Source organism: Triplophysa rosa, linkage group LG22 (genome assembly GCF_024868665.1).
Source record: "Triplophysa rosa linkage group LG22, Trosa_1v2, whole genome shotgun sequence".
Lineage (NCBI taxonomy): Eukaryota > Metazoa > Chordata > Actinopteri > Cypriniformes > Nemacheilidae > Triplophysa > Triplophysa rosa.
This window is the reverse complement of record NC_079911.1, coordinates 18,390,449-18,415,753: the sequence shown is the minus strand read 5'-3', so window position 1 is coordinate 18,415,753 and position 25,305 is coordinate 18,390,449. Positions and strand designations below refer to the sequence as shown.

Genomic DNA, 25,305 nt, shown 5'->3' with positions numbered 1-25,305 from the left:
TTGAACAGATACAAAATGTACATAGAACCAAAGAGTCAGTGTCAGTGTTTATGTTAGGTAAGTTTCAAGCTTGGACTTGAAAACAGACTTCAGTTTCGAGTACACATATAAGAGTGTTTAATATGCATAAATATGCTTATTGGCTTGTCATTTTTCATTATAAATTCATATTACACCCTTTAAACACACCTGCAGCTTTGCAGACTTTATGACAAACTATATGGTCCCAACCTTCTCATGACCAACCTTATCATTCATACTGTAAATTGACTTTGGCTGTTGTGTATCGCTTACTTTCAATATTCTTCCTGGTTCGTCCTTTATTGGATATTATTTTATATTATATTGTCTTTGTATAAGAATTTAATTGTGCCAAAGAATATAACAATAAAACGTGAATAACTGTATTGGCATATGCTGCCTTTTATATTAGTTTCCAGTTTTTTTTGCAGTTTACTCATTTGTAACTCATAAAATTATTTCTTGTTTCCTATTTCCGTTTATAATTTGTTGTTAATATAGGCTTTTCATACGCTTCTTATTATTTAAAGTATTTGTTTTTTATTTGTTATTTTTGATCAACACATCAGAGACATTACCTGTTTCGCATTGTCTTAACTTCAATGTTGTGGGACAATTTGAGATTATATTCTGATGCTTAATAAAGTTATTACAAAAATGCTGCGGCTCCTTTAAGGACGTAGTGCGTCTCGCGCCGGGTTGAGTTCGCGCAGACAACTGTGGAATTTACTGAGGTGAAAGAAAGCATTAGCGTGTTGCTAACAGCGAAATACTGTAGTATTTCACCCGAATCCAGTCGACAGAAGACGACGACTGAACTATGACGCTTATTGAGGTAACGCATGAAATATTCAAATGAATCTGCGGTTTATTTGTGTTTGTGTGTGGTCAGATGTTAACGCCTAGCAGGCTAAGCTAACTAGCAGATTGCTGATGATAGCTGAATAGCTCGTTCAACTTTGTGAAAATATAAAGTCATTGTTTATTTCTTATTTTTACTATTGTTGATGTGGCGTTTAGAAAGTATTAATACTGTGAGCTAAAATGTTTTCTTAGTTTTGGGGGATTATCATTGGGAAGGCAAAAGGAGGACATTCATATGAGTATCATGGACCTTTAAAGTTCTGTTTAATAAGAACCGATAATAAATATTTTAAGCATTATTATTTAAATAAATTATTTTCTTTCGAAACAAAGATTGATATGATATTGCATTCATGCCTAACGTTAGATTCATTTTAGACAGGCAGACCAATTTATGATGTACAGTAGTTTCTTACCATGTGAAATGTTTTTGTTTTTCTAATTATTGTTTCTGTATTTATAATTGATGTGCTATTATACTCAAGAGAGTATTGCCTTGTCTGTATTTTACAGACCTGTGTACTTATGAAAAAATAAAACTCGTAATGAAGAAACGATTTTAGCAGTCCATTATGTTGTGGAAATAAATAAACAATCTGCTGTTATTTCAACATATGAAAGGTGCTTAAAAATAGGTGCCTGTTGTGTCTCAAAATGTCTGTCCAGTGTTAGTTTCTTGTACATGTACTTATGACAAATTCTACATACAGTATTCTTATCTTGATTGTTTGAAATGGTTTTGTCCAAGTTGCCCCATTTTTTGTTGCAGGAGTACGTGAGGTAGACCATACCCTCCCTAGAATGGACAGCTATTTTAAAGCTGCTGTGTGTGACCTGGACAAGCTTTTGGATGACTTTGAACTCAATGCAGGTAGGTGTTCTTTTGCTGTTATTGAGTAAACGGAAATCAAGCCACAGCAATACCTTTACATGTCAGTTGCTATAAAAAATAGTATGTATGTGCCGTGCTGTATTTTTTAATGATTTTTATACATTGCATTTATATGATTATATAGAGGGTATGCACGTGTTGTCACTTTCCCACGTGAACACGCCGGAACGCGCCTGCTTGAGTGGTAAAACACTGGGCAAAATGAATGGTTACAATATCAGGAAACGCAATTCCGCGCAACATTTGAGTGTCTAATAACACCTGCTTCCTTTGTAAGTCATAAGGTAGTCGTAAGGATCACCATCGAGTCCAGCTGCTTGTAGTTTCAGCAAATAATTGCGTGTTTTAGTCCCGGTTTTTGTTCCTCCTATTGAATGCAGCCATTTTGCCTTAGTTTTACCACTCAGGGAGCGTGTCCCGGCGTGTTCACGTGGGAAGGTGACGTCAATGCATACCCTCTATTATTATTTCTGCCTTACTATGGCTGTGTGTCCACCGAAGCGTTTTTATACAACAAAAAACAACAGGTGCTCTTCTGGAAAAACTGATTGTGGGTGTTTGATAGGGCTGCAACAACTAATCGATAATAATCGATAATGAAATTCGTTGTCAACAAGATGCGCAGTTTTAAAGTCACACGTGTCTCTCCGTGCTGCGCGAGGTGCACAGTTTTAAAGTCACACGTGTCTCTCCGTGCTGCGCGAGGTGCACAGTTTTAAAGTCACAGGTGTCTCTCAGTGCAGCGCGAGGTGCGCAGTTTTAAAGTCAGACGTGTCTCTTCGTGGTTTTAAAGTCACACGTGTCTCTCAGTGCAGCGCGAGGTGCGCAGTTTTAAAGTCAGACGTGTCTCTTCGTGGTTTTAAAGTCACACGTGTCTCTCCGTGCTGCGCGAGGTACGCAGTTTTAAAGTCAGACGTGTCTCTCGGTGCATGCGTCTCTCCATGCAGCGCAAGGTGCGCAGTTTTAAAGTCAGACGTGTTTTGCATGCATCTCTTCAAGCTGCGCAGTTTTAAAGTTTAAAAGGGAGAGGTGTTTAAATGACAAAATTAAAGATTATATTAGTAAAACCCAATTTGTGGCGTTTGCACTTTGCAAAGTACATATTAGGCTAAATACCCTGATTTGGTGGTTTATTTAGTTCAGAGGTGGGTAACGAAGTACATTTACTTGAGAACTAGGGATGTAACGATTCACTCAGCTCACGATGCGATGCGATTCACGATTCTGATCTCACGATGCGGTTTATTCACGATTTACTCACGATTTATTTTGAATAAATGAGTTGAAACAAATTAGAAATGAACAACTTCCCTTGCATTATTTCTTAAATGCTTCACGTTTCTTTGTATGATAAAATAATGTTTTATTTCAAATAACAAAACTAAACTGCAATTTTATAACAAATTAATAATAGAAAAATTCTCTTTAATATAAACAAACTAATACTGTCTGTGCTTTTCTTGGATTTTTTGCATTTAAGAAATATCAGCATCCACGTTTAGGTTTGCAGTGAAAATAGCGGCCCCTGCTGTTCAAAAAATGTATTGCGATTCAGTTCAAGCCTCAACCGATTTGAATCGTAGCTCATTATAACCGATTTTCAACCGGCTCACGGTGAATCGTTACATCCCTATTGAGAACTGTACTTAAGTACACTTTTTGAGTATTTGTACTTAAGTATTACATTTTTGTTGACTTTTTACTGTACTTCACTACATTTGAATGGCAAATATCTCACTTTTCATGGCACAAAAAATGATTTCCTTGGCCGACCCTCCCCTCGCTCCCACGTTTGGGAGAGACTATTGTCAGTTGCTTCTAATATGACACACATGAATCAACTCACCAGGTGTGTTAATTATGGAGACATTCACAACATTTTGGGAGAAGGCTAATGAGTTCAGTTGTGTATACTTTTCCCATATCTGATTTACTTATAAGCAAAAGATGTAATTACATTTATATCCGATTAACCGAAAAAAGAATCGTCCAACTAATCGATTATCAAAATAATCGTTAGTTGCAGCCCTAGTGTTTGACAGTGTTTTTTTTTTCAGCTAAAAAGGTTTGGTTGCTATGATACAGAATATCCACCGAAGTAATGTGTTACTAGTGTCTGATTTTGCAGATGGTAAAAAAGTAATAACATTGACAAGCACATAGTTTTACCCATAGCTGTACAATTTTTAGCTCGGCTTGGAATAAATACGTGTGGTGTTTTTAAAACCGTGATGCTTTCTTTGCAATCAATTGACGAAATAGCGTGGACTCGGGACAAAAAAAACTTTGTTGGAGTCGGACACACAGCCTATATGATGTCTTGTATGTACGTACCTTGTAATTTTTATATCATGACTGAGATATTGATAGCTAATTTGCGTGTAATGTTGTCTGCTTAGTTGTATATGAGCTTAATGTTTTTATTTTTATTTTCAGATGAGCTTGAAAACAAGTCTGGCACATTTGCAAGCCCATCCTGTCCAGACTCCAAGCTCCTCACTGGTCACCATTTGGGCCTTCAAAGCTTCATACCAGAGCAACACACCGTCTCACAAACAGTCCCAGATCTCAATACCCTGCACTATGGACTTACATCACCGAGTATATCCCTAAACCAAAAAGATTCATATTTAAATGAGCGACCTCTCACAGGTGTGGACCTCCTCTCCTCCGTTGACAGTAGAGGCATCACAAGTTCTGCGCCTCCCTGTCCGGATAGGTCGTTGAAGCCTGTGTGTGATCTTGTGAATGATACAGGGTCTGCTAACCTCCATCAGGCTGATAGTCATGAAGACTTTATAGAACAGGACGTTACCGAGACGCAAAATAATGAAGTGCTGCTAGTGGACTTTGACAGTCCAGTTGTATCTTGTCCAGAAGACTTTTCAAAGCCCAGCCAAGGTGAATTACAAAAACATGATACACATGAAACAGCGTGTAACTCCCTTAACTTGCTGGATGTCATATTGCCAGCAGCTCCAGACAAGAATTCTGATTTAAGTAACACAAAGACTTTAGAGAGTATACAGTCAGACATCCAAAGAACCATTCCTGAAGAATCAAACTCTAATGACCAGACCAGCACTCCATGCAATTCGAAGTATGAGGAAGTTTTTACTAATTCAGATTCTACAGATCAGCAGATTTTCGCAGCCTGCGATAAGCAGACTGTGTCATTTCAGCCTGACTCATCTGATGCTCGACCTGCTGAACATGACAGCATCAAAAATCCAGAGCGTTCCTCCAATAGTCCCTTCTCTGAGAAGGAGTCTAGTTTGTCATGCTTGCCAATGGCTGTGTCAATGTGTGGAACTCTTGTGTCCACTTTAGACCCTCAGGAGCCAACAGTGTTTGCAACCAAAGATGACGCCGACCCGGAGCAAAAAACAGCCGTTCAGGAAGCTGAGGAGTTGACTCTTCCATTGCAAGAGCCTGTGAATATGTTCTCCTGTAGGCCTGATTCCTCACCTGAAGATGAACCTGAGCTAGTCCAGATCATGTCTAACCCAGAAGGAGCATCTGCCATCTCTGGTCATTACCCTGAAAGAAACTTTAAACGCACCGTATCTCCGGCGAACAAACTCGCCTGTAGAGATTCTCCTCTTTATGGGGAGAGCCCAAATTATTCCTATGAGTTTGGAATTGGGAACGATTACCTTCCCGAAAGCGACCAGACCGTAATGATGGTTACAGATGAGGAGCTAGATGCCTTTTTGATGGGACAGGGTGCGAAAATGAACTCTGGCTCAGCCACAGAAAATCTTGTCGATGATGGTTTTTCGGAATTTAATGGAAATATGGATGGAGACGCCTATTTAGATGCGGAACTTCAAAGCTGCAAAGTACATTCCTTTGCGTCTCCTGAGAGTGATGGCTCGCTTCAATATTTGGAAGAAAGTGAAGGTTCAAATATTTCTTCGTCTTCTCAGGACAGTAGCCCATTGAGAGCAGACGCCACACCAACAGTTACCCAAGAAACCCTAACCAGCCCTGTTGAGATTCAGTCCGCTTGTTTGCCAAATTATGGAGGGGCAAGACCAAAGCAGTCCAACCAAACCGTGCGCCCCCCGTCAGAAAGACACAACACCACACAAGGTGAAGCCAATATGGCCGACCCCGGTGGAGATGATAGAACGCATGTTTCACAAACTCCAAACCAGAATGTAAGTAACTGTGAACCGCCATCTTATCAGCAATACGAGGCCTGTTATGGTCGCGATGAGCTCTCAGAGCCTCCACCTTACCCCGGAGAACCACTGGAGGACGGGGAGGCATCTCTGGATCAGCATGGGAATAAAGATGAGGGTCTTGGTTCAAAGCAGCCACCTTGGGTCCCTGATTCGGAAGCTCCCAACTGCATGAATTGCGAGCAAAAGTTCACATTTACCAAGAGGAGACATCATTGCCGGGCATGCGGAAAGGTGAGTGTTGAATTATTATTATCAATAAGGGCTATATACTGTCTATCTGCACACTGGTTATTACATAATGGGAAAGGAATGGTTCACCCATGACAAAAATCTGTCATCATTTACTCACCCTTATTTTGTTCAAAACCTGTATATGACTCTTTCTTCAGTGGAACACAGTAGAAGATATTTTGAGAAATGTCTCAGTGTTTTTGTGTTCATACAATGGAAGGCAAAGGGGACCAGTGTTGTTTGGTTACCAACATTCTACAAAATAGTTTTATTTGTGTTCTGCAGAACAAAGAAAGTCATACAGGTTTGGAATGACATGAGGATGAGTAAATAATGACAAAAAAATTAGGTGAACTGTCCCTTTAAGCTGTTATGATGTTAATGTGATGAATATGATAGTTGAATGAAATTAAAAGCAACCAGATTCTCGTGTGAAAAGTAAATGAGCAGTTTTGCAACGTGTCGCTTCAGTCCTGTGACTGTAGTAGTTTGCCCTGTGCTCAGTTTTGAAGGTGAATGGAAAATAACCGCAGTGTGAATCAATGAATTAACATGCAGTCAGCTGCCTTGATTTCATAGCAAAGGTCTGTGACACAATCCTGCTGTTGTGTTTATTTATTTTATTTATTATAACACCAGGAAAGCCTTAAAGCCATAGCCGTTACCCTGAGACAGCAAAAGTATTAATTGTACGTATTGGTGCGAGGTCTCTTGTTGTTTTCATGACGTCAATGTTTTATTCTGCTCTGGAGCTGCTAAAAATAGAGATGCTTTTTGCTGCCTCAGCAGGGTGTATTTTTAGTGCCTATATAGTTTCCCTCTTGAATAGCTGCAATGAAATGCTGTTCTCAAGACATACTGGGCCCATAAACGAAATGGGCAAAAGGACACTGGTGTTTCCTCTGGCTTCACAGATGAACTGTTTCGGGTGAATAATGCCGTCTGCTTTGCAGGTGTACTGCGCAGGCTGCTGCAACCGTAAAAGCAGACTGAAATATCTGGAGAAAGAGGCCAGGGTCTGCGTCGTCTGCCACGTTACCATACAGAAAGGTGAGTGAGACGTTAATAATGCAATGATGATTCTCTGTGTATCTGTATAAAAATGGGGTGTTGGAATCATTTGAAAGATGTTTTGCAAAATTGCTAAGACTGTGAGTGTAGGATACTGTACAAAGGCAACCCAGTGCAAGTGGCGTCCTGTTGTACATACTTCAAGGTGGAATGTGGAATGTTTTGGATGTTGAAGTACTTAACCCAGCTAAGCATGCCGAGTCAGCTTTAAGGAATGTAGGTTGATCCTCCCAAAAAGTGTGGACTCACTTTAAATCTCTGGTGCTTTCAAAACATTGCTCTGTTTGTTTTAGCATCCTGACACAGCAACATCTGCTGAACTCATTTCTCGTGTCATTTCCTATATGACTTTCTTCCTTATGCAGAACACAAAAGATGATGTTTTTAGGAATGTTGGTAATCAAACAACATTAGCCTTCATTGACCCAAAACAAGACATTTCTCAAAATAGCTTCTTTTGTTTTCCCCAGACGAAAGAGTCACACACAGGTTTAGAATGACATGAGGGTGAATAAATTATTTTTGGGTGACATATCCCTCTAATGCTTGAGCTTTTTTTAATGTTTATATGATTACTTTAAACAGTTTCAAGTAAACAAAAGGTGACATACGCTTGTATTCAACGCGATTGCTTCTTCCTCTTGTTTATGACCAACTTTTTTAGATGAAACACCTTTTATTATTCAAGGGTTGATTTAATGGAAGAGATCAAGGCTTTGAGTTTGTCCTGGATGGTCTATAAAAAGAGTTTGGCCTGTGCTGTGTGGCCGAGCGTGCGGTCCATTTGCACATTAAAAAGGACATTCATCACCGAGCGTCAGTCCTGTGAGTCGGCAGCCAGCTCTCGCAGGGTTTGGTGCAGGGCTGGGTGGAGCCAGGGCACTGGTGCATGTCCTTGAGTGTGTGTGTGTGTGTGTTGTGTGTGTGTGGGGCACAGGACCCACCTGGTGCAGTATTCGTGACACTCTCTCACTCACTCCCTGTTTGAGGAATAGACCCACACACATTTCATCTTCAGGCTTTAGAGGACAGAGCTGCCGTCACCTCCCTCAGCCCAGGGCAGCCATTTAACACGACCTCATTTATCACGCCGCGTTTGACAGGCAGATCTCGCATGAGCATCTCGCTGGAACACAGCTCGGGACAGACGAGAACTCAGCGTGCATCGGAGGAAGTGGGCCGCTCCCCGTCCGGAATGCGAGATGCTGAAGAATACACTCTCTCTCTCGCTCGGTGGCATGGGGACCATTTTCTCCTCCGCACTGACACGCTCCTGGGAGACTAACATGTAACCCGTCATCAATCTGATAGACGATTTGGGTTGGAGTTGAATTGGGATTGGGATGAGGTAAGCCGAACACAGAACTGTTTTGTTGTTTAGAAGCTCTCCTGTGATTGAAAATGTTATTTTATGCGTTCTGTCGCTTTATGCAAGTTTTTAGTACTACTTCTAACACGTTGAGTTGTGTCAGAGCAGTATTTTCACATGGTGAAGGGTGTTGTGTCTTGGCTTTACTTGGCTTCTGGGTTGCCATCTATCCCAGGGGTTTTGTTTGTCGTAGCTGTTTCACAGTGAGCCAGCATATTCAGGTTTTTGTGCATATACCTGACATGTTTGTGGGTGTCACAGGCAGATCCAGTGTAATCCGGTCGATGAGCATCTATGAACCTTAATCAACACAATGCATAGCAAGCCAGACACAGACACACTGCACTGGTGTTGTTTATCCCGAACGTCTTGTTTCTTCAGTTTGGTGGTTGAATGACCTTCAGTTTAATAACATTAAATGACTGGGTTGTTGTTTTAAACATTTGATTTTTTTTTTTTTACGTTACTGCTGAATGGTTTTTGGACGTTGAATCATAATCTGGTTCCTGGTTACAGGTCAACAACATGATAAATAACTTAAAGGTTTATGTTGCCAGTATAAAATAAAGATTATAACATTCATTTATTTTTAGCTTTTTTAAAACCTGTTTATATGTTTTACTTTTAAGACCCTGTTAATGAGATTTTCTGATCAGTGGAATATGCAGATATTTGGGTGCATATGCAAATCTTTGATTTAAAGTTGTAAACAAAAAGAATAATAGATATTTAATACTAAATATGAATATCTAAAAGAAGCACCAGCCTTTTAATGTGCTTCTGTTTCAACATGAAATTTGTTTACAGAGGATTGAAAATCATCCAGTCATGTCATAGGATATTTGATAACAATTTAAAACCGCGTTCGTAACACTTACAATATTTAGGGCCTTTTTATCCATCCAGATATTACAAGTTAGACTAATGTCATCCATAAATATTACTTGTTTTCATACGGCACAAAACATCATTTCAGAGGTGTAGAAAGTTAATACATCCTGGGGAAAGATTATTAAAACAAAATGTTTCTCTTTACAATAATGTACCCTGAGGAATCATGCACAATCACACCAGGAACATTTATAAAGAAAGTAAAAGGGGCGGATTTTCAGTTCATATCATTTTGAAGTTGTTGAAACCGTTAGCGTAACAGCTAATGCTGTACCGTGCGCTTTTGTCCCATGTCAAAAGCATTTACCCACAGTTCCCTCTGTCTCATATTCTTCATTTCACACTGAACCTCATCACTGACAGAACTTCTGCTGATTGTGTCTGTGTGCAGCTCAAGCCCATGAGCGAATGATGAGCCCGACTGGGCCCAGTCCCAACCCCAACATCCCATCAGAGTACTGCTCCACCATACCGCCCATGCAGCAGGCCCGAGCCGCCGGCACCCTCAACTCACCCCCTCCCACCGTCATGGTTCCCGTGTCTGTCCTCAAACACCCCGGTAATGACGGTACGCACCGCACTGCCAGTTTAGGACAGACAGTGACTTCTACTCTTAACTGTAATCACCTCCTGAGTCAATAAAAAGCGTCGCAATTTATGGATCATCCATATTATGTAGTGTACATTATAAGGGTTAGTGCGTTACAAATTAGTACGTACTGATGAAGACTTACGACAAATGAATGCGGCCCATGTCATTTGGTATGTGGTGAAAACGGTCCTCATGATGTTTCGTCGATCGTTTCTGCAGGTTTTCCGCGTGAGCAGAAGCACGTGTGGTTTGCTGACGGTATTCTTCCAAACGGCGAGGTAGCAGACACAACGAAGCTCTCGGTCCAGACCCGAAGATCCTCGCAGGAATCCAGTCCCGTGACTCCAGAACCGCCCGGAGTGAGACGGCTAAATCCTCTTTACCAATGCTCTGCATGTCTGATAACGCCGCTTGATGGTGATGTATTCATCTGCTGTCTTTCAGTGTGATGGTAACATTCCTGATGAATGTGGGGAGAGTTCTGAGGGAAGATCGGACAGCGCTGCTGAGGTGAGCCGTCCGCCCGTCAGGGGCCCGTGGGACTACTCTTTGCTCTGTGGATTGAGCAGCTGTGTTCAGAAAGATGTCAGTCTGGTGCCCGAGGATGACGATGGCTTACCTCCGCTGCTCATTACTACAGGAGAGGAGGAAGGAGGAGGTAAGTACTTTGAATTAGGAATATCGACATGAGAATAGATGACATGTTTATGGCTACAGTTTGTCAGTCAATAGTGAATATATTGTGTTTTTTTATTTCCTCACAGATTTATTAGTCGAGGAACGACCTGCTGTTTGCCAGATATTGCTGCTGTTGGAAGAGGGAGGACCTCTGCCTCTTACCTTTGTGCTCAACACCAATTTAGTTGTGAATGTCAAGCTTGTAACATGTAAGTTTTAAGATCATATTTTTTCACTACTTTAAAGTGAAAGTTCACCCAAAAATAAAAGTTCTGTCATCATTTACTCCCCCTCTTGTCATTTCAAACCTTTATGACTTTCTTTCTTCGGCAGAACACAAAAGAAGATATTTTGAAGAATGTTGTGTGGACCCCATTCACTTGCATTGGTTTTGTGTCCATATAATAGAAGTGAATGGGGGCCAATGCTGTTCGGTGACCAACTTTCTTCAAAATATCTTCTTTTGTGTTCTGCAGAAAGTCATAAAGGTTTGAACTGACAAGAGGGTGAGTAAATGATGACTGAATTTTCATTTTTGGGTGAGCTATCACTTTAAAGGAAATGTTCACATCAAAATTGTGTTATTTTTTACTCCCCCCACATGACGTTCAACATGTTTTAAGACCTCCCGGCGTCTTCGGAACACAAATAAAGACATTTTAGGGACATCCGAGAGATTTCAAGGCCTCCTCATAGACATCATGGTTATAGTTGTTGTCAGATCCAGATAAGTACTAAAGACATCCTTAAATTAAATTAAGCTCGTTATTTTGGTTTGTTTTTCGCACATAAAATATTCTCGTCGCTTCAAAAAAATTGAGCCACTATGAGCGGATGGACCAATTTAAGGATGTCTTTAGTACTTTTCTGGATCTGACAACAACTATAACCATGATTTCTATGAGGAGGCCTTGAAATCTCTCGGATGTCCCTAAAATGTCTTTATTTGTGTTCCGAAGACACCGGGAGGTCTTAAAACATGTTTGAACGTCATGTGGGTGAGTACAAAATAACACAATTTTGATTTGGAGGTGAACTTTTCCTTTAAGATATGTGAGCATATGCAACCTGTTCATGCCTTGCTCTGTTTCCCTCGTAGATTGTGAGAAGAGATGCTGGTGTATGAGCTCTAATGGTCTTCAGGGAGTTGGACAGAAGGAGCTGGTGTTTATAATCGAGTGTCTCCCAGAGGAGAACAGTTTGCCTAGAGATGTATTCAACCTTTATGTTAGCATATACCAGGATGCACAGAATGGTATGTACAATGTGACGCAAAACTGTTATGAATCAGATTTTAAGATTTCACCCAATCTGATCTTTTTGCTACTGTTCTTGTAAGACTTCATAACATGACCTTTGTTTTGATTTGATTCTAATGAGCAACATTGTGCTCGTTTTGGAGTTGTGAACATTATAATATGTCTGGATAGTGCATCCCTCTTTTCTTAAAAAAAAATCTAATTTGTCCACAATATAACCTTTGTTGTGAGGTTTCATTTGTGGAGTGATTTTATGGTAACCTGTTCACCTAGAACACAAAACATTTCACGTGTGAATGAGGATTATAAAGTGCTCATATTGGCTTCAGTGTTGCCAGATTGGGCGGGTGGGTTCCCGCCCAGTTGGGCTTCTTTTGAACGGGTTAGACCGGAGAAAAAAATGCATTGGCAGCTTGCCTATTCTTTGCCAAAATGTTCGAAAGTAATGTGTAGTACAGTCATATACACATTATTTCTTAACACAACCCTTATTGGTTCAGTTTAACCAATCAGGTCTGGGTATGGAATAGGGAGACCTTTCAATCAATCTACCGTTGAGATGTGATGACTCTTGACTCGTGAGTGACGGGTTTTGGTGCGAAAAAGGACCAGATTTTGTATTGAAGCGATCACAATGCCAAAGTGCCCCAAATATATGTCGCACGGTAGGGAGATTAACTCAAATCTCACACGTGGTGACAGACGACTCAAAGACATTGTAATATAACTGAATTCAGTGCACTGTTGAATGATTTAATAAAAATCAAACTGAATTTGGGATTATACCACTTCTGTTCATCATCAGCACACCTCTAAACTGTACAGCCTGTAACTTACTCTGGCATACTCGTCCTTGACAGCTGCTGGACTTGCTAAATTTTGCATTATGTTCTGCAATATACAGTATATTTCACGAAAGACGTACTGTAGTTCTGTCAGATGTTAAGGCAACTCTCAAAGGTAAGCACATTATTGTTGCTGCTGTTCCTTTTTGTCCTGTCGTATTAGTATGTATCAATGAATTGCACATTTTTGGCTGCCGTGGTGTGTGCATGAAGTTCATGAACGAGTGTAAAATGCCTACTTATGTTGCTTTCTGATTAATTATAGTGGGCAGTTTTTGCGCAAAAATTTGCAGAGTGATGCATATGTTTTTTTGAGGGTTAAAGTCATGGGTTAATTTCTTGATTGTCGCTTTGAAGTGGTTTCTGGACATATTAGTAATATTTTCTAACTCTCTTTAATTAATGCATTTGCTATGTTTGATCTGTGTTCCTGGTTTTTATCATATTTTGTCATCTTGTCATACTTCGTTTTAAGGAGAAAAATGGTCATTATCATCGTTGATTGACATTGCAATAAATTTCTATCACATTATTTTGGCAGTTCAAATTTGGGTTGGTTTTTGTTGGAATGGGCAGGTTTTAGTGAGCCTTTGGGCTGGAAATTGTCCGCCCAATCTGGCAACACTGATTGGTTTTTTGTTTCTCCTCTACAGGGAAATTCGTCGAGCATCTCAGTAACATGACGTTCACAGACAGCTTTCTGGGCAGTAAAGATCACGCTGGTGTGCTGTTCTTCTCTCACACCTTTCAGCCCTCGGATGGTCTGGATCTGCCCCCGCAGGTCTCTTACCTCTTCGGGCTTTTGATTCAGAAGCTGGAGGTGCCCTGGGCTAAAGTTTTCCCCCTCCGACTGCTGCTCACTCTGGGGGCACAGTACAGCGGTACGTCCCTCTGCAACATATTTAAAAACTTTCATTGTGAGGATGATGAGGAAAAGATGTAGTTACTCTATATGTATTTTCCTTTTGATTCATATAAATGAGCTCACAGTGTTGCTTAGAATCAAGTGTGTGATAGAAGCTCCACCCCCTCCGATCGTGTGATCTGTTGTTTGTTCTCTGCAGTGTATCCCTGCCCGCTGGTGAGTGTGCGTTTCCGTGAGTCAGTATTTAAAGAGACGGGGCACACCATCATGAATCTGCTCGCAGTACGTGTTCCCGTTTAATACTCACCAAAACTTCCTGACTGTTTTAGATTTTTATAGTTTGGTCTTATAAACATTATATGAAACATTCAGGTTATGTGTAAAGCTCAAAAATAATGCAAAACATCTTTTCCGCAATAATATTACTACTTGTCTTTGCAACTGAAAATCTTTTCTAAACACTTTCATTCCTATGTTTGGCTGGTTTTCACAGGACCTGAGGAATTACCAGTACAGTCTACCCGTGGTGGACAGCCTGCAGGTGCATATGGAGATGGGCAACAGTTATATCGAAATCCCCAAATCCCGGTTTAACGAGGTCAGACTTGGATCTGAATCGTGCAGGATTCATGCTCCGGTCGCTTTGACGTCATTAACGTTGTGTTTTCTGACTGTTGTAGATGCTGAAGGTCGTGAACTCCTCCAATGAGCATGTGATCAGCTTCGGCGCATGTTTCAGCACTGTGGCGGATTCTCACCTGGTCTGCCTGCAGAACGAGGACGGAAGCTACCAGACGCAAGCTAACAGCATCCCAGGAAAGACCAGGAGAGGTTTGTGAACTGCTGCACATCCAAAGCTGAACATCTAGTCGCAAACGCATTTTGTCTTCAATAATGCTTCGATATTTTCACGCTCGGTTGTTTGGGCCTATAGGCTGTAGCTCAATTGGTGTAAGCAATGCAAATGTTGTGGGTTCGACTCCCAGGGAACACACACATATTGATAAAAAAAATGGAGAAAAGTTTGATTGCAGTATATGTCTCTTTGATAAAGTATCTGCCAAATGCATAAACTCTATTCCAGACTCTGTAGGTGTCAAAGGATTTGAATCGGAAGCTTAAGTGTGGAAATGGCCTTATACTTTGTGTGTGTTAAATGTGGAATCTGTTTACCGTATTTCTTACTGCTCACCATCTTATCTTCACAGTGACTGGAGCTAGTTTCGTGGTCTTCAACGGGGCTCTGAAAGCCTCATCTGGATTCATTGCCAAATCCAGCATTGTGGAGGGTAAACGCTTTCATACAGTACATAAACGTGCACCGTTTCTGCTGACTAGTCCTCTGTGATGCTCCATGTCGTGTTTTTATGTTCAGATGGGTTAATGGTGCAGATTCCTCCAGAGACCATGGAGGGTTTGCGACAGGCCCTCAGGGACCAGACCGACTTTCAGATACCTTGTGGAAAAGCAGATACGGAGGAGACACGGGAAAACGTGACCGTGCGATGGGTTGACTGGACTTCACCCCCCAGCACTGGGTACTAGAGATTGAACTTTTACATGAACATTTGTACATGAACATGAACTTGGCTTTGTTAGCGTTAAGCTTAAAAGAAAGTATTGGGCTTTAAACACTTATTTGATGTGTTAACACGCATTTGCAGAGTCACCAGCCCAGTCGATGGCAGATCTCTGGAGGGCGTGTCCAGCATCAGGGTTCGACAGGACTCAGAGTTTGAGCTCGACGGTCGGAGCATCAAGTGCACTGAGGTGAGTTCGCGTTCGGCTCGTGTCATTTGACTTCACACGTCGTCCTTCGGTCTTCATGTCTCGTATCCTCCATCAGGTCTTCTATCTGCTGAAGTCCCCAGACGTCTCGCTGCCTGCCGTCCTCACGTCATCTGCTCAGTTCCAGAGAGAGATCGCCACGGCCAGTTGCGCTGCTCTCTGTCCGCACCTGTCTGTGCTCATGACCAATGGAATCAACAATCTCGCCCTCAGAGTCTCCACCGACTCGGACATGGTACAATGATTTTTGGATCATTTAAACATATTCAGTCGGGTTTGTTAACGGCGCTACTTTTAGTCAGTTACTGTAATTCAAATGATATATCATTTGACGTTGTATTTTTGTAGGTTGAGTACCAGGCGGGGTCTGGGGGACGTCTGCTCCCTCAAAAGTATATGAATGACTTAGACGGGGCCCTGATTCCTGTTATCCACGGAGGAAGCTCCAGTGTCCCCCATCAGGCCATGGACATGGAGTTCTTCTTCTACATCACTCTGAAAATCTGAAATGTCTTCATTTGAAAGCTGGTGGCTTATAACTTGCATCTATAATCAGCCAGTGGGACCTTTACAATGGAAACCAGTGAACTTCAGGTGTGGAGAGATCTGATGTTTGAGAAGGTATAGAGGGTTTGATGGATTTTAAAGGACTTGAAAAAGCACTTCGGAGAAGTGGAACCATATTCGAGATTCTGGTATATTAAGATCAAACAAACGAAAGTCGTGAGGATTTGGTGAACACCGGCAGTCATCGGTTGACAGCGTCTGTCAGTTGAACGCTGTTCTGAATAGCTGAATTGTTTTTGTATGACTGATGTCAGATATACCAAGAATTATAACCGTTATTTGATCACGCACACGGCAAACATGAAGCATGTGATGCGCTGCGTTTATAAGTCTGTGTTTCCTGAGCACGAATTGTGAATCTGCGGTGCGTTTTTGCCATCTTTCATAAGCCAGTGTTACCATATGAAGTGGCTTCAAGCCGGTTGACGGGTTCATATCAAGACCCTGTGTACTGATTCTTGTACTTTCTAAGTACAGAAACGGATGCTTTGTAATTTCTCTTACCTTGTAAAATACGTTGAGGATAAGAAGCAGTTTAAATCGTATAGATGAAATCATCTGTTCATTCGATTACGCTTAAATTCTATTTTTGGATCCATGTGTTTACTAAAGGTGATATTTTTGATAGTCTGCAATTCTAGCCCAAACCTGTTGACAGCAGAATTGAGCTTATAGCTCAGTGTGACGATCACAATATTGTTAGTTGTTTCCTTTTAAACGGCATTAAGAAAAACGAAGAGAAATAGAGAAAGAAGGATAAACACATCAAGTATCTATATAAAGATTTGCTTGAACATTTATGTGCTTTTTCCACACTACTGCATTGATTAAAGAAAAAGTGAAAAACAGATCCGTCTATAAACACTACACGTTTCGAGGGTGCCACCAGCCCGAAATGTTCAGAGGGTGGCCTGTCATATCTGAACCTTTCATGTTTTGCACCATGTTACTTATGGGGGCTGCCAAACGTCTACGCTTCACTACAGGCTTTATAAAAATCCTGTGAGTTCTGGACTGATTTTGATTGAAAGATGCTGGATGATGGTCCTGATCTTAAGTAGCAGTTTTATAAATGCAATAAAAGCCTTTTCTCTTATTATGATTAAGCGGACTGAGGTCCTGCACATTTAATATCAGCCTAAATGAATTTACAGCTGTAAAAGAAAGCTGCAAAAAATATCTGTTTGAATGATGGTGTTTCTGAAGTTCATTTTAAGTACTGCTTTCTGACAACATTCTCGAATCAATTCTTGGATTTAAAAAATGCACTTTTACTGTGGTTGGAGAAATGAAAGGCAGGTCGAGTGATTGTTCCGTATTTTTATTTTTGTATCCTTTGGGATGAAATACAATATAAACAGTGATAAATCATTTTATTTGATACATTGACTTGTAAGCATTGAGTGATAAATTGACATTTTAACAAACTAAATGATTCTGCAGTTCTGCCACAAACCAAATGCGCGTATATAATGAATACAAACGTTCAAAACTCATATGATTGTCACAGAAAGATTGAGATTAATGTCTGTGAAATGAGTTTATCATTTTGTAGACATCTCACATCTGCTCCCTTGGTTGTAGTGGAATAGTTTGGGAGTTAAGTTATTTTCTCACTGTTACTGATTAATTAAAATCATGACTATTGAAGTATTTTGATGCTCTACGAAAAGCTGTTAAGATGTACCAGTGTGCATAATGTATATCTATTTATTCATGAAACCAGATTTATTTGATGAATTATCTGGTGTGGGACCTAAGGATGTTCTTCAAACATTCATTTCTATGTATCTCATATAGAATAAAATTTTGATAAATATGTACATTCGTTGTCTCATGCTCATTTATGACATTACATGTTGAGTTGTTTAGAAAACTGAATCGTTCAAATGAGTTTTTTCACAAGACAGCAAATCAGCATCGTAAATCAAACGTTTTTTATATTTTCAGTTTTAAAAAATATATGTACATTTATAACACTATACTTTGTATTATATTAGCTTTGCGTCAAATTACAAAAAAGTAGTGCAAGGGTGTTTCTTAGACAGCGTCTATGGAAGTCACTGTAAATTTGACATCATTCTCTCTTTTGACTGCCGTTATTAGACTCTCCATTGAGGTCCAATGACATCCAAACAACCAAAGGGTTGTGATCATCACTGTAACAAATGTAGCCTTTAATAATTACCAAAACTGTTCAATAAATATTATTTTCCTTTTGGTTGGTGTTCCCATGAAGATGACATTTTGAGTAGTAATGATTGTATGTTTTTAGATAGATTGTGAGCATCAAGCTCAACACAAAAGCATTTGTATTTATTTTACAGTGACCTAAATCATGTATTAGTTTGTTAATAGGTAAACCACCAGATTAACTGTTTATTTTCAATATAGACATCCTTCAAATGTTTTATGTCCTGTGGAGAAAGAGATTTGGTGCTGGCTGTTGAAGCATGAGCAGTTAGTTTGCACTTGTGTAAACAGGTGGTTGAAATGTTTGCAATAGCATTCAGTGACCAAAAATTTCATTGAATTCACCAAGTCTTTTGAGCTGCTCAGTTTGCATGGAGTGTCTCCTCATCAGTAGCCTCCTGGTCTTGGGATCCTTGGGAAAACCTGTCGGAGTGGAGGGAAAACAGAGCTTTGGTCCCGCAGACACTTTGTTGCTGGAGCCAATGCTACTTGAGTTGCTGGTCCCAGTAATGTTTGGGATTGGAGCGTGCTGGTTCAACGGAGGAAGGAAGCCGACACGAGGATGAGAGATGGGATCCAATAGAAGCGGCCCAGAGCCTCGCCGCTCATAGCCGATTGGGTTCCTCTTGTGCAGGCATGGCATTGTGACACTTTCAAGAGATTCTCTGGAGCCTACCAACATTGGAGACTGAGACTTAACAAGCTTTCTCTTTTCCAGGTGTCCTTTACGATCTTCTGGGCAGTTGGCAAGGGTTAGGGCAAGCTGGGAATCCGAGCTGTAGTGGTCCATTCCTAGTTTCTTTCTCTGGATGATGTTACGGAGACTGGAGACTGGCAAATTCGGCAGAGCTTTGTCTGGATTTTTTCCGGCTAGTGAAGCTTCTGCATTTCTTTTGCAGTGAAGATTGGGATGGGACAGAGAGTGCAGCGATGATAAGCTATCAAAGGACATGTTTCGGCACAGTCCTCCTGCAGGTCTGAGACCTTCGCCATTGTTAGTTTGACTCAAATAGTTGGATTCTTTTAGATCAACACTGCAATGACGTGAAAGTGGACAGTTGCCGAAAGCCATTCTGTTCATTCTGAAAGTCATCTCCTCCTCTGGGGTGATGTCAGGGAGTTCCTCAGTTGGAGACGTACCTTTGGCATGCTGTTGGGCAAGGAAAGACCGTGGAATCTTCAGCCAGGGCTCGGAGTGTAGTCTTTGAAGATGATGGAGCTTGTCCACTCTTCTGTTCACCAGGGACGGTTGGTGGGAGGGAGAAGTCTGTTGGGAGCTTGCCATGCTTTGGAGGTCCTGGAAGGAAAACATATGCTCTGTAGGGCTGGAGGAAAGGGTCCCCTGTGGTGATGTACTGAGGTAAATATCAGAAGGAGAAGCACATGGAGCTAGGGTGGAATGCATCTTGTCCCATTCATCCCCTGTTGCAGTCGGAGGAATCGAAAGGTACTGTTTTGCCGTTTGCCTTCCGCATGCTAGTTTGTCAGGGGTAATGATGATAACTTCTTTTCCTCTGGCTTTACAGGCATCCATCAACATTTTAAGAGTCTCTTCATCACTGGCATTGATGGCATAAATCAGAGCCGAAGAACCCGTATGTTCCTCAAGACAAGGGTCAGCCCCGTTACCCAAGAGGAGCGACACCACTTCAGCTCCAGCTTGTTCCAAACAGGCGTGCATAAGAGCCGTCTTCCCGCTCTTGTCCTGGATGTTTGGGTCAGCACCGCTCTCAAGCAGATATCCAACCATCTTAGCCTTCGAAACACTTTGGGGGTCTGCGGGTCTGCTCTGACAGGCGACCATCAGGGGCGTTTCCCCGCGTTCATTGCTCTCGTTGATGTAAGCTCCACCTTCTAGAAGCAGACGTGTGAGACGCAACCTGCTTTGGTAGACGGCCTTTAGCAAGGAGTTGCCATCCACTTTGGCCACTTGTGCGCCTTCCATTCTTGCCTCTTTTACTGCGGATCGCACTTGATAGGGATCGTAGCTGATGCCATTGCTAAGCCTGTGAATGAGAAAGCAAGATTAATTATTGGGTACAAACCTTGTTTTTGTGATCATCATGAGCTTGATGGTTGGAAGACAGTCCATTTTTGAATAGCTCTGGTTATGCCAAATTACACACCTACAGAATAGCAGACTTGGGTTGCTTTGAATTATGCTCGTTATCAGTAAGTAGCTTTGTGGACAACTAATAACGGGATGGAAAATGTACCACAGCCAAGTGCGTTTTTCCAATGTCCCCATTTCTTTATCTGTGTTTGCTTAGCAACAAGCTGTCTTTCTGTAGAATTACATCTTTTCCTCTTCTCAGTACTTTTTTTGAAAACATAAATTCAATAAACCGAGGCAGAGACCTTGGCTTTATTGTTTGCCATTACTGCCAGGCAACATTCTCGGCAGCGCGTGTCCTTCTCAGCGCTCGGTCTCACTCGTGCTTTCTTTAGGAACCACATCTTTCTAAAGCTCATTGTGTTTGCTGTCCTTGATGTTAGTTTCTCCAAGCGCTGCCTGCAGAACATCACGCCCCTGATTGGGTTTATAAAGCATTTCAATTACTGTCAAGTCAACTGGGGAGACAGTCGCTGGTGCTTATGTAAGGGCACTAGAGACACTGTTTTATAATCTGGTCTTAAAACTTGTGTTGCTTTACAGTTTACTGTGGTAAAGGGGTTCGCTTTTTCTACATTTATCAATTTTGCCAAACCATTTTTTAAATTGTGAAAAATTAAGATGTACGTACTGACACAAAAGTGCTGCACAAATGTTTTTTATTTTTTAATATATATAAATAAATATACTGTTTCCTGTAGCTCAGTGGTAAGAGCATGGCGTTAACAACGCCAAGGTCGTGGGTTCGATCCCAGCGGATTGCACATACTTAGAAACATATGTATAGGATAATGCAATGTAAGTCGCGTCTCCAAATGCATAAATGTAAATGTAATGTATTTATCTTTGCGTATATACGGTTTCAAATCAGCAATATAAACAAACGTTACTGCGCATGCATGTTTTTGTGGGCAGAACTTAACTTCCGGTATACACATTCGCAAAGAATAAAGTCCCTATAGATTGTTTCTGATAACGAGCAAAAGAAATAACAAGTAAATTACATTAGTTAGCCAATATTATTTTGGGTTACCAGTAGAAGAAATGTTACTTGGCTAAACTTAAATCCAACAAAGTTACACGACCCATTCAACAAATTGTTTATTTAATAAAAGAAATATAGAATAAAATTGAACAAATTAGTTATTTAATACAATAAAATATGAATATAAATGAAATATAAATAGTTATATTATTAGCAACTAGCCAGACCGATCAACAAACACAGACCGGAAGATAACTTCGGGCCAGGCGTGTGCGTCGGATGAAACCGTCTATATTTAAGTCAAGTGATGTCAAACTGACATTTCCTGTGGAAATGGGAAGGAGTCATATACATTGTTTTAAATGACATTTAGGACTAATAAATTATGTCAGAATTTTTATGTCAAAAGTTGAGGCCACTTTTTTGACATCATCATCAAATTCACCTGAACTAACCTGACATTATCTTCTCAAAATTAAAAATAATTTTGACAGTGCAAAAAAATGAACGCTTTTACTGTATGTAATAGTAAATATGAGTATTATGTACTGTGTAACACAGACATGCTTTCTGTGCATGTACTATAATGTACCATTATGAAGGCTTTGAATGAGAAGTTATAAGCAGCTGCCCGTTGTTACCATGGCGGAAATTACGGCTGTGACTTCTACCCTGTCAGCGATGTTCTGCACCGTCTCCCAACTCTACCGGGAGCAGGTAAAAGCGCTCCATGTGTGCAGAGACACGGTACATGCAAATGAAAACTGAAGTGGCCACTGGAAATCCAGTCCTGATGATCAGCATATCAATATATGCAAGGACTAAATCACAAAATCTCAAATAGTTCTCTATGATGTATGTGGAAGCATGATGTATGATGAAGCTATTCAACGTACACTTGAGATGTAGAAGAGGTTGCAAAGTGTTTCTATTCTAATCAAGGTATGTGCGCGCTCGCACGGCTACTAAAACACAGAAGGAATGGAACATTTCACTGCACATTTATCAAGACAGTAAGCAAAACCTAATGCCATTTCAACTTGCTCTCACTATATATTTACCAAAAGCACTTTTGTTTGATTGTTTAATGTCAAATATGATCAATTGCGGTGTTGCTGCAAAGAAAAAGTAAACAGACAGGAGAAATAGAAATTAGTAGAAAATAGTAAGATTTACTCTTACCCTCGTCAACAAGGTCCAGTTGAAGGCTACAGTGGATTTGCATGGCCCGTCTGCCTGACTGTAGTGTAAATGTGTTTGACTGTGAATGTGTTGCAGGCATGATGATGCGCAGATCTAAGCAACAATGAGAGGTGCATTATTCACACGCTCAGAGAAACAGACCGGGTGGGAGAGAGAGAGCAAAGCAGAGACGCATCAAGACTCAAAACAAGCTATGAACTTACAGAGACATGGACTCTTTTAGGGCGGACCCTAAAAAAACTTCAATCATTTCTTTTTTATCACAAGGGTGTTTGTAAGTGAATCTTGTGAAAACATGGTCCAGGTCACTGCAGTCCATAACAATGAAGCAATTCCCACTAAAATTTTCATTGTATCCAAAAGTTTTACTTTTGTTTTTATAATTCTCACTAGTAATTCTCAATGCTGTGAATATTGTGGTACAGTTAAACATTACTGAAAAACGATTGGGTATGACTTTACTTAAAGCCTACAGGTATAATGCACTATTAAGGGTTATTAAATCCCCTATAGTTGCATTATAGTTGTTCATCATGTGTGTTGTAAAATAAAAATGCAAAGTGTAGCAATGAATTGATAAGTGCTAGAATGTATAAACTGTGGTTACAATTATTCATGAGACATTATAAGGTGCATTACAAGGCATTATTAATACTTTAAAAAACTTTTATGATGCATTATACATGCATGCTTTAAGAAAATTTATGATAATTTTACATTTTATTTTGAGACATTAAAAGCATTAGTAGCCTACATAATATAGAATATATAGTATACTGTATAGCAGTGGTTCTCGTGGCCCAGATGACTTTCAAGGAGGCCTCGAGATGACTATTATCTTAAAATGAGAAAAAATGAGTGTTGAAATACATTTTTAAAAACTAAAAAACAAGATATTTCTTACCATTTGGCAATTTTTCTAAAGATTGTTTTTTTCCAGTGATTGTCGAGCTCTAAAATATTTAAGTGTGTAGTAAAAATAGTTTTTTTGTGAGTCGTAGGGGGGCTTTTGAATATTATTTTGGAATATTGCTGAATACAATGGGGGGAGGGCCCTTGAAGTCAAAAAGGTTGAGAACCCCTGCTGTATAGTCCATGTATTATTTATTACCTTTTACATTTCATTTCTTTATTTTTTATCTTGACAGACTTCATGAAATTCACCTGTGCACACTAATATTTAAAAGGTCACTTGACAGAAAAATTACTCGCGATTAGTAATGCTGAAAATACTACAGCTTTAAGATCATATTCTTTTCTTTCATTACAAAACGACAAATCTAAACAAAAGTGTTTTTTGGATGATGGATGATTTGGACAATACAGAACAGATGGTATGAATAAATTATTTCTTCACCTCTGGAGGTTCTGTATTGAACACTTCTTTTTATTCTAGGTGAGTTCAGACTCTCTCTACGGATGTTTTCATCTTTTGTCTCTATGCATTATATATAAACTTTAAGCAGATCTTAAAATGTAATGAAGTGTGTTTCAGACAGGAAGCAACTGAAAGAAAACATCTCGTGTAAGAACATGACGTTTGATGCAGCGGCCACCTTACGCATGTGACGAGTGCTGTCGTCAGGTTGATTTGAAGGTGAGATGGCGTAGTTTTTGAGCAATTCCATCTCCATGACAACCAGCGAAATAAAGAAACTGTGTTTGTGTCTTGTACGCAGGTTTGGCTGCACTAGCTGTGAACTCCTGCCGCTGAGAGTAACACAGGTATTTGTTTTTACACCAAACCGAGCCAAGAAATAAACCGTCCAAGAGGAATAATCTTAACATGTAGTGTGATTTAGCTTGTTTCAAGCTTTTTCTTATGGAAATGATTAAAATGTTGGAATTCAAATAAATGTTTAGTGTGTGCAATACATGCAGTCATTGTAAGAAAATCATTTTAAGTGTATTTCTGTAAATGCTGTGAATACTGATGTTATTATCTTAAAGTGTCAATATAAACTAAGCAATATAATATATTTATGATGTACTTATAGTGCACTCGTGGAGCAGTCTTTATTGTCATGATGAAATATTAGACTGCTTAAATCTGCAAAAACTGAAAAATGTATTTCTTTTGTTCCTATAATAATTGAATGAAAGGTTTCTTATTTGTCCTCTATAAACGTGTAGCTTCGTTATATAGGCTACATGTAGCTGTTGTTAATAGCAACCCTGAACCCGCTTCACGTGCCCAGTCTAATTGTTTAATGGTTGCCATGGCAACTGTTTCAGAACATCACGTGCAGCTTTAGTCCAGTAAACTGAGTTTCATCAGGAATGTTTTATCTCCATTAGCAGTCAGCAAGCGCCTGTCACAGATTGATTTTCAGGTGACGCATTTAGAAATTTTGAATGGGAAATGATGCAAAGCTCGACGCCACCATGTTGGGATGGTGTGGGTGGTTTCTCGGACGTTGCCATGCAGTTGCTAAGTGATGCCTTCCGTAGCAAACAACAAAAAATGACCTATTGATTTTGGTCTTGTCACTCTGGAGATTTGTAGCACATTCTTGATTTGGTTGAGGTCATGACTTATTATTTGGAACACTTCTAATTATTATTTACAGTATGTGTTTTATTTATATTATTTAGTTAGTTAGTTCCATTTAGTTTCCATTTTTGTCTTGGCAATACCTTTTCACATGCATAATTCTTTGATCTTTATTCTTCAGTCCATTCGCATTG

General features: G+C 40.1%; 2 protein-coding genes across 4 annotated transcripts; one reads left to right on the top strand and one right to left on the bottom strand.

Annotated features, from left to right (window-relative positions):
- The first annotated feature begins 709 nt into the window (after window positions 1-709).
- Window positions 710-17,933, top strand: zfyve16 (zinc finger, FYVE domain containing 16). 3 transcript variants are annotated; one of them, XM_057320963.1, is made up of 18 exons: window positions 710-856; window positions 1,655-1,756; window positions 4,214-6,198; window positions 7,152-7,248; window positions 9,921-10,097; window positions 10,341-10,480; window positions 10,566-10,779; window positions 10,886-11,008; window positions 11,899-12,054; window positions 13,557-13,784; window positions 13,968-14,050; window positions 14,262-14,366; window positions 14,449-14,599; window positions 14,977-15,057; window positions 15,144-15,306; window positions 15,433-15,538; window positions 15,615-15,791; window positions 15,905-17,932. In XM_057320963.1, the coding sequence occupies exons 2-18, from the start codon at window positions 1,687-1,689 to the stop codon at window positions 16,061-16,063; spliced, it is 4,215 nt and encodes a 1,404-aa protein (XP_057176946.1). In that variant the 5' UTR covers window positions 710-856; window positions 1,655-1,686; the 3' UTR covers window positions 16,064-17,932. The 3 variants fall into 3 exon arrangements, with proteins under 3 accessions (XP_057176946.1, XP_057176947.1, XP_057176948.1); XM_057320964.1 differs by having other exon boundaries at window positions 9,921-10,088; window positions 15,905-17,931; XM_057320965.1 differs by lacking the exon at window positions 9,921-10,097 and having other exon boundaries at window positions 15,905-17,933.
- A 206-nt stretch (window positions 17,934-18,139) lies between these two features.
- On the bottom strand, window positions 18,140-22,748 carry ankrd34ba (ankyrin repeat domain 34Ba). The gene is made up of 2 exons (XM_057320966.1): window positions 22,597-22,748; window positions 18,140-20,322 (listed from the first exon to the last, which is right to left on the bottom strand). The coding sequence occupies exon 2, from the start codon at window positions 20,259-20,261 to the stop codon at window positions 18,633-18,635; it is 1,629 nt and encodes a 542-aa protein (XP_057176949.1). The 5' UTR covers window positions 20,262-20,322; window positions 22,597-22,748; the 3' UTR covers window positions 18,140-18,632.
- Window positions 22,749-25,305: the final 2,557 nt, after the last annotated feature.

Bases quoted from the DNA above. Each gene is read 5' to 3' on its own strand.
- zfyve16 (XM_057320963.1), top strand. From the start codon at position 1,687: ATGGACAGCTATTTTAAAGCTGCTGTGTGTGACCTGGACAAGCTTTTG. The intron at 13,785-13,967 runs GTACGTCCCTCT...TGTTCTCTGCAG, and splicing joins TCTGGGGGCACAGTACAGCG to TGTATCCCTGCCCGCTGGTG. The intron at 14,367-14,448 runs GTCAGACTTGGA...TGACTGTTGTAG, and splicing joins CCAAATCCCGGTTTAACGAG to ATGCTGAAGGTCGTGAACTC.
- ankrd34ba (XM_057320966.1), bottom strand. From the start codon at position 20,261: ATGGAAGGCGCACAAGTGGCCAAAGTGGATGGCAACTCCTTGCTAAAG.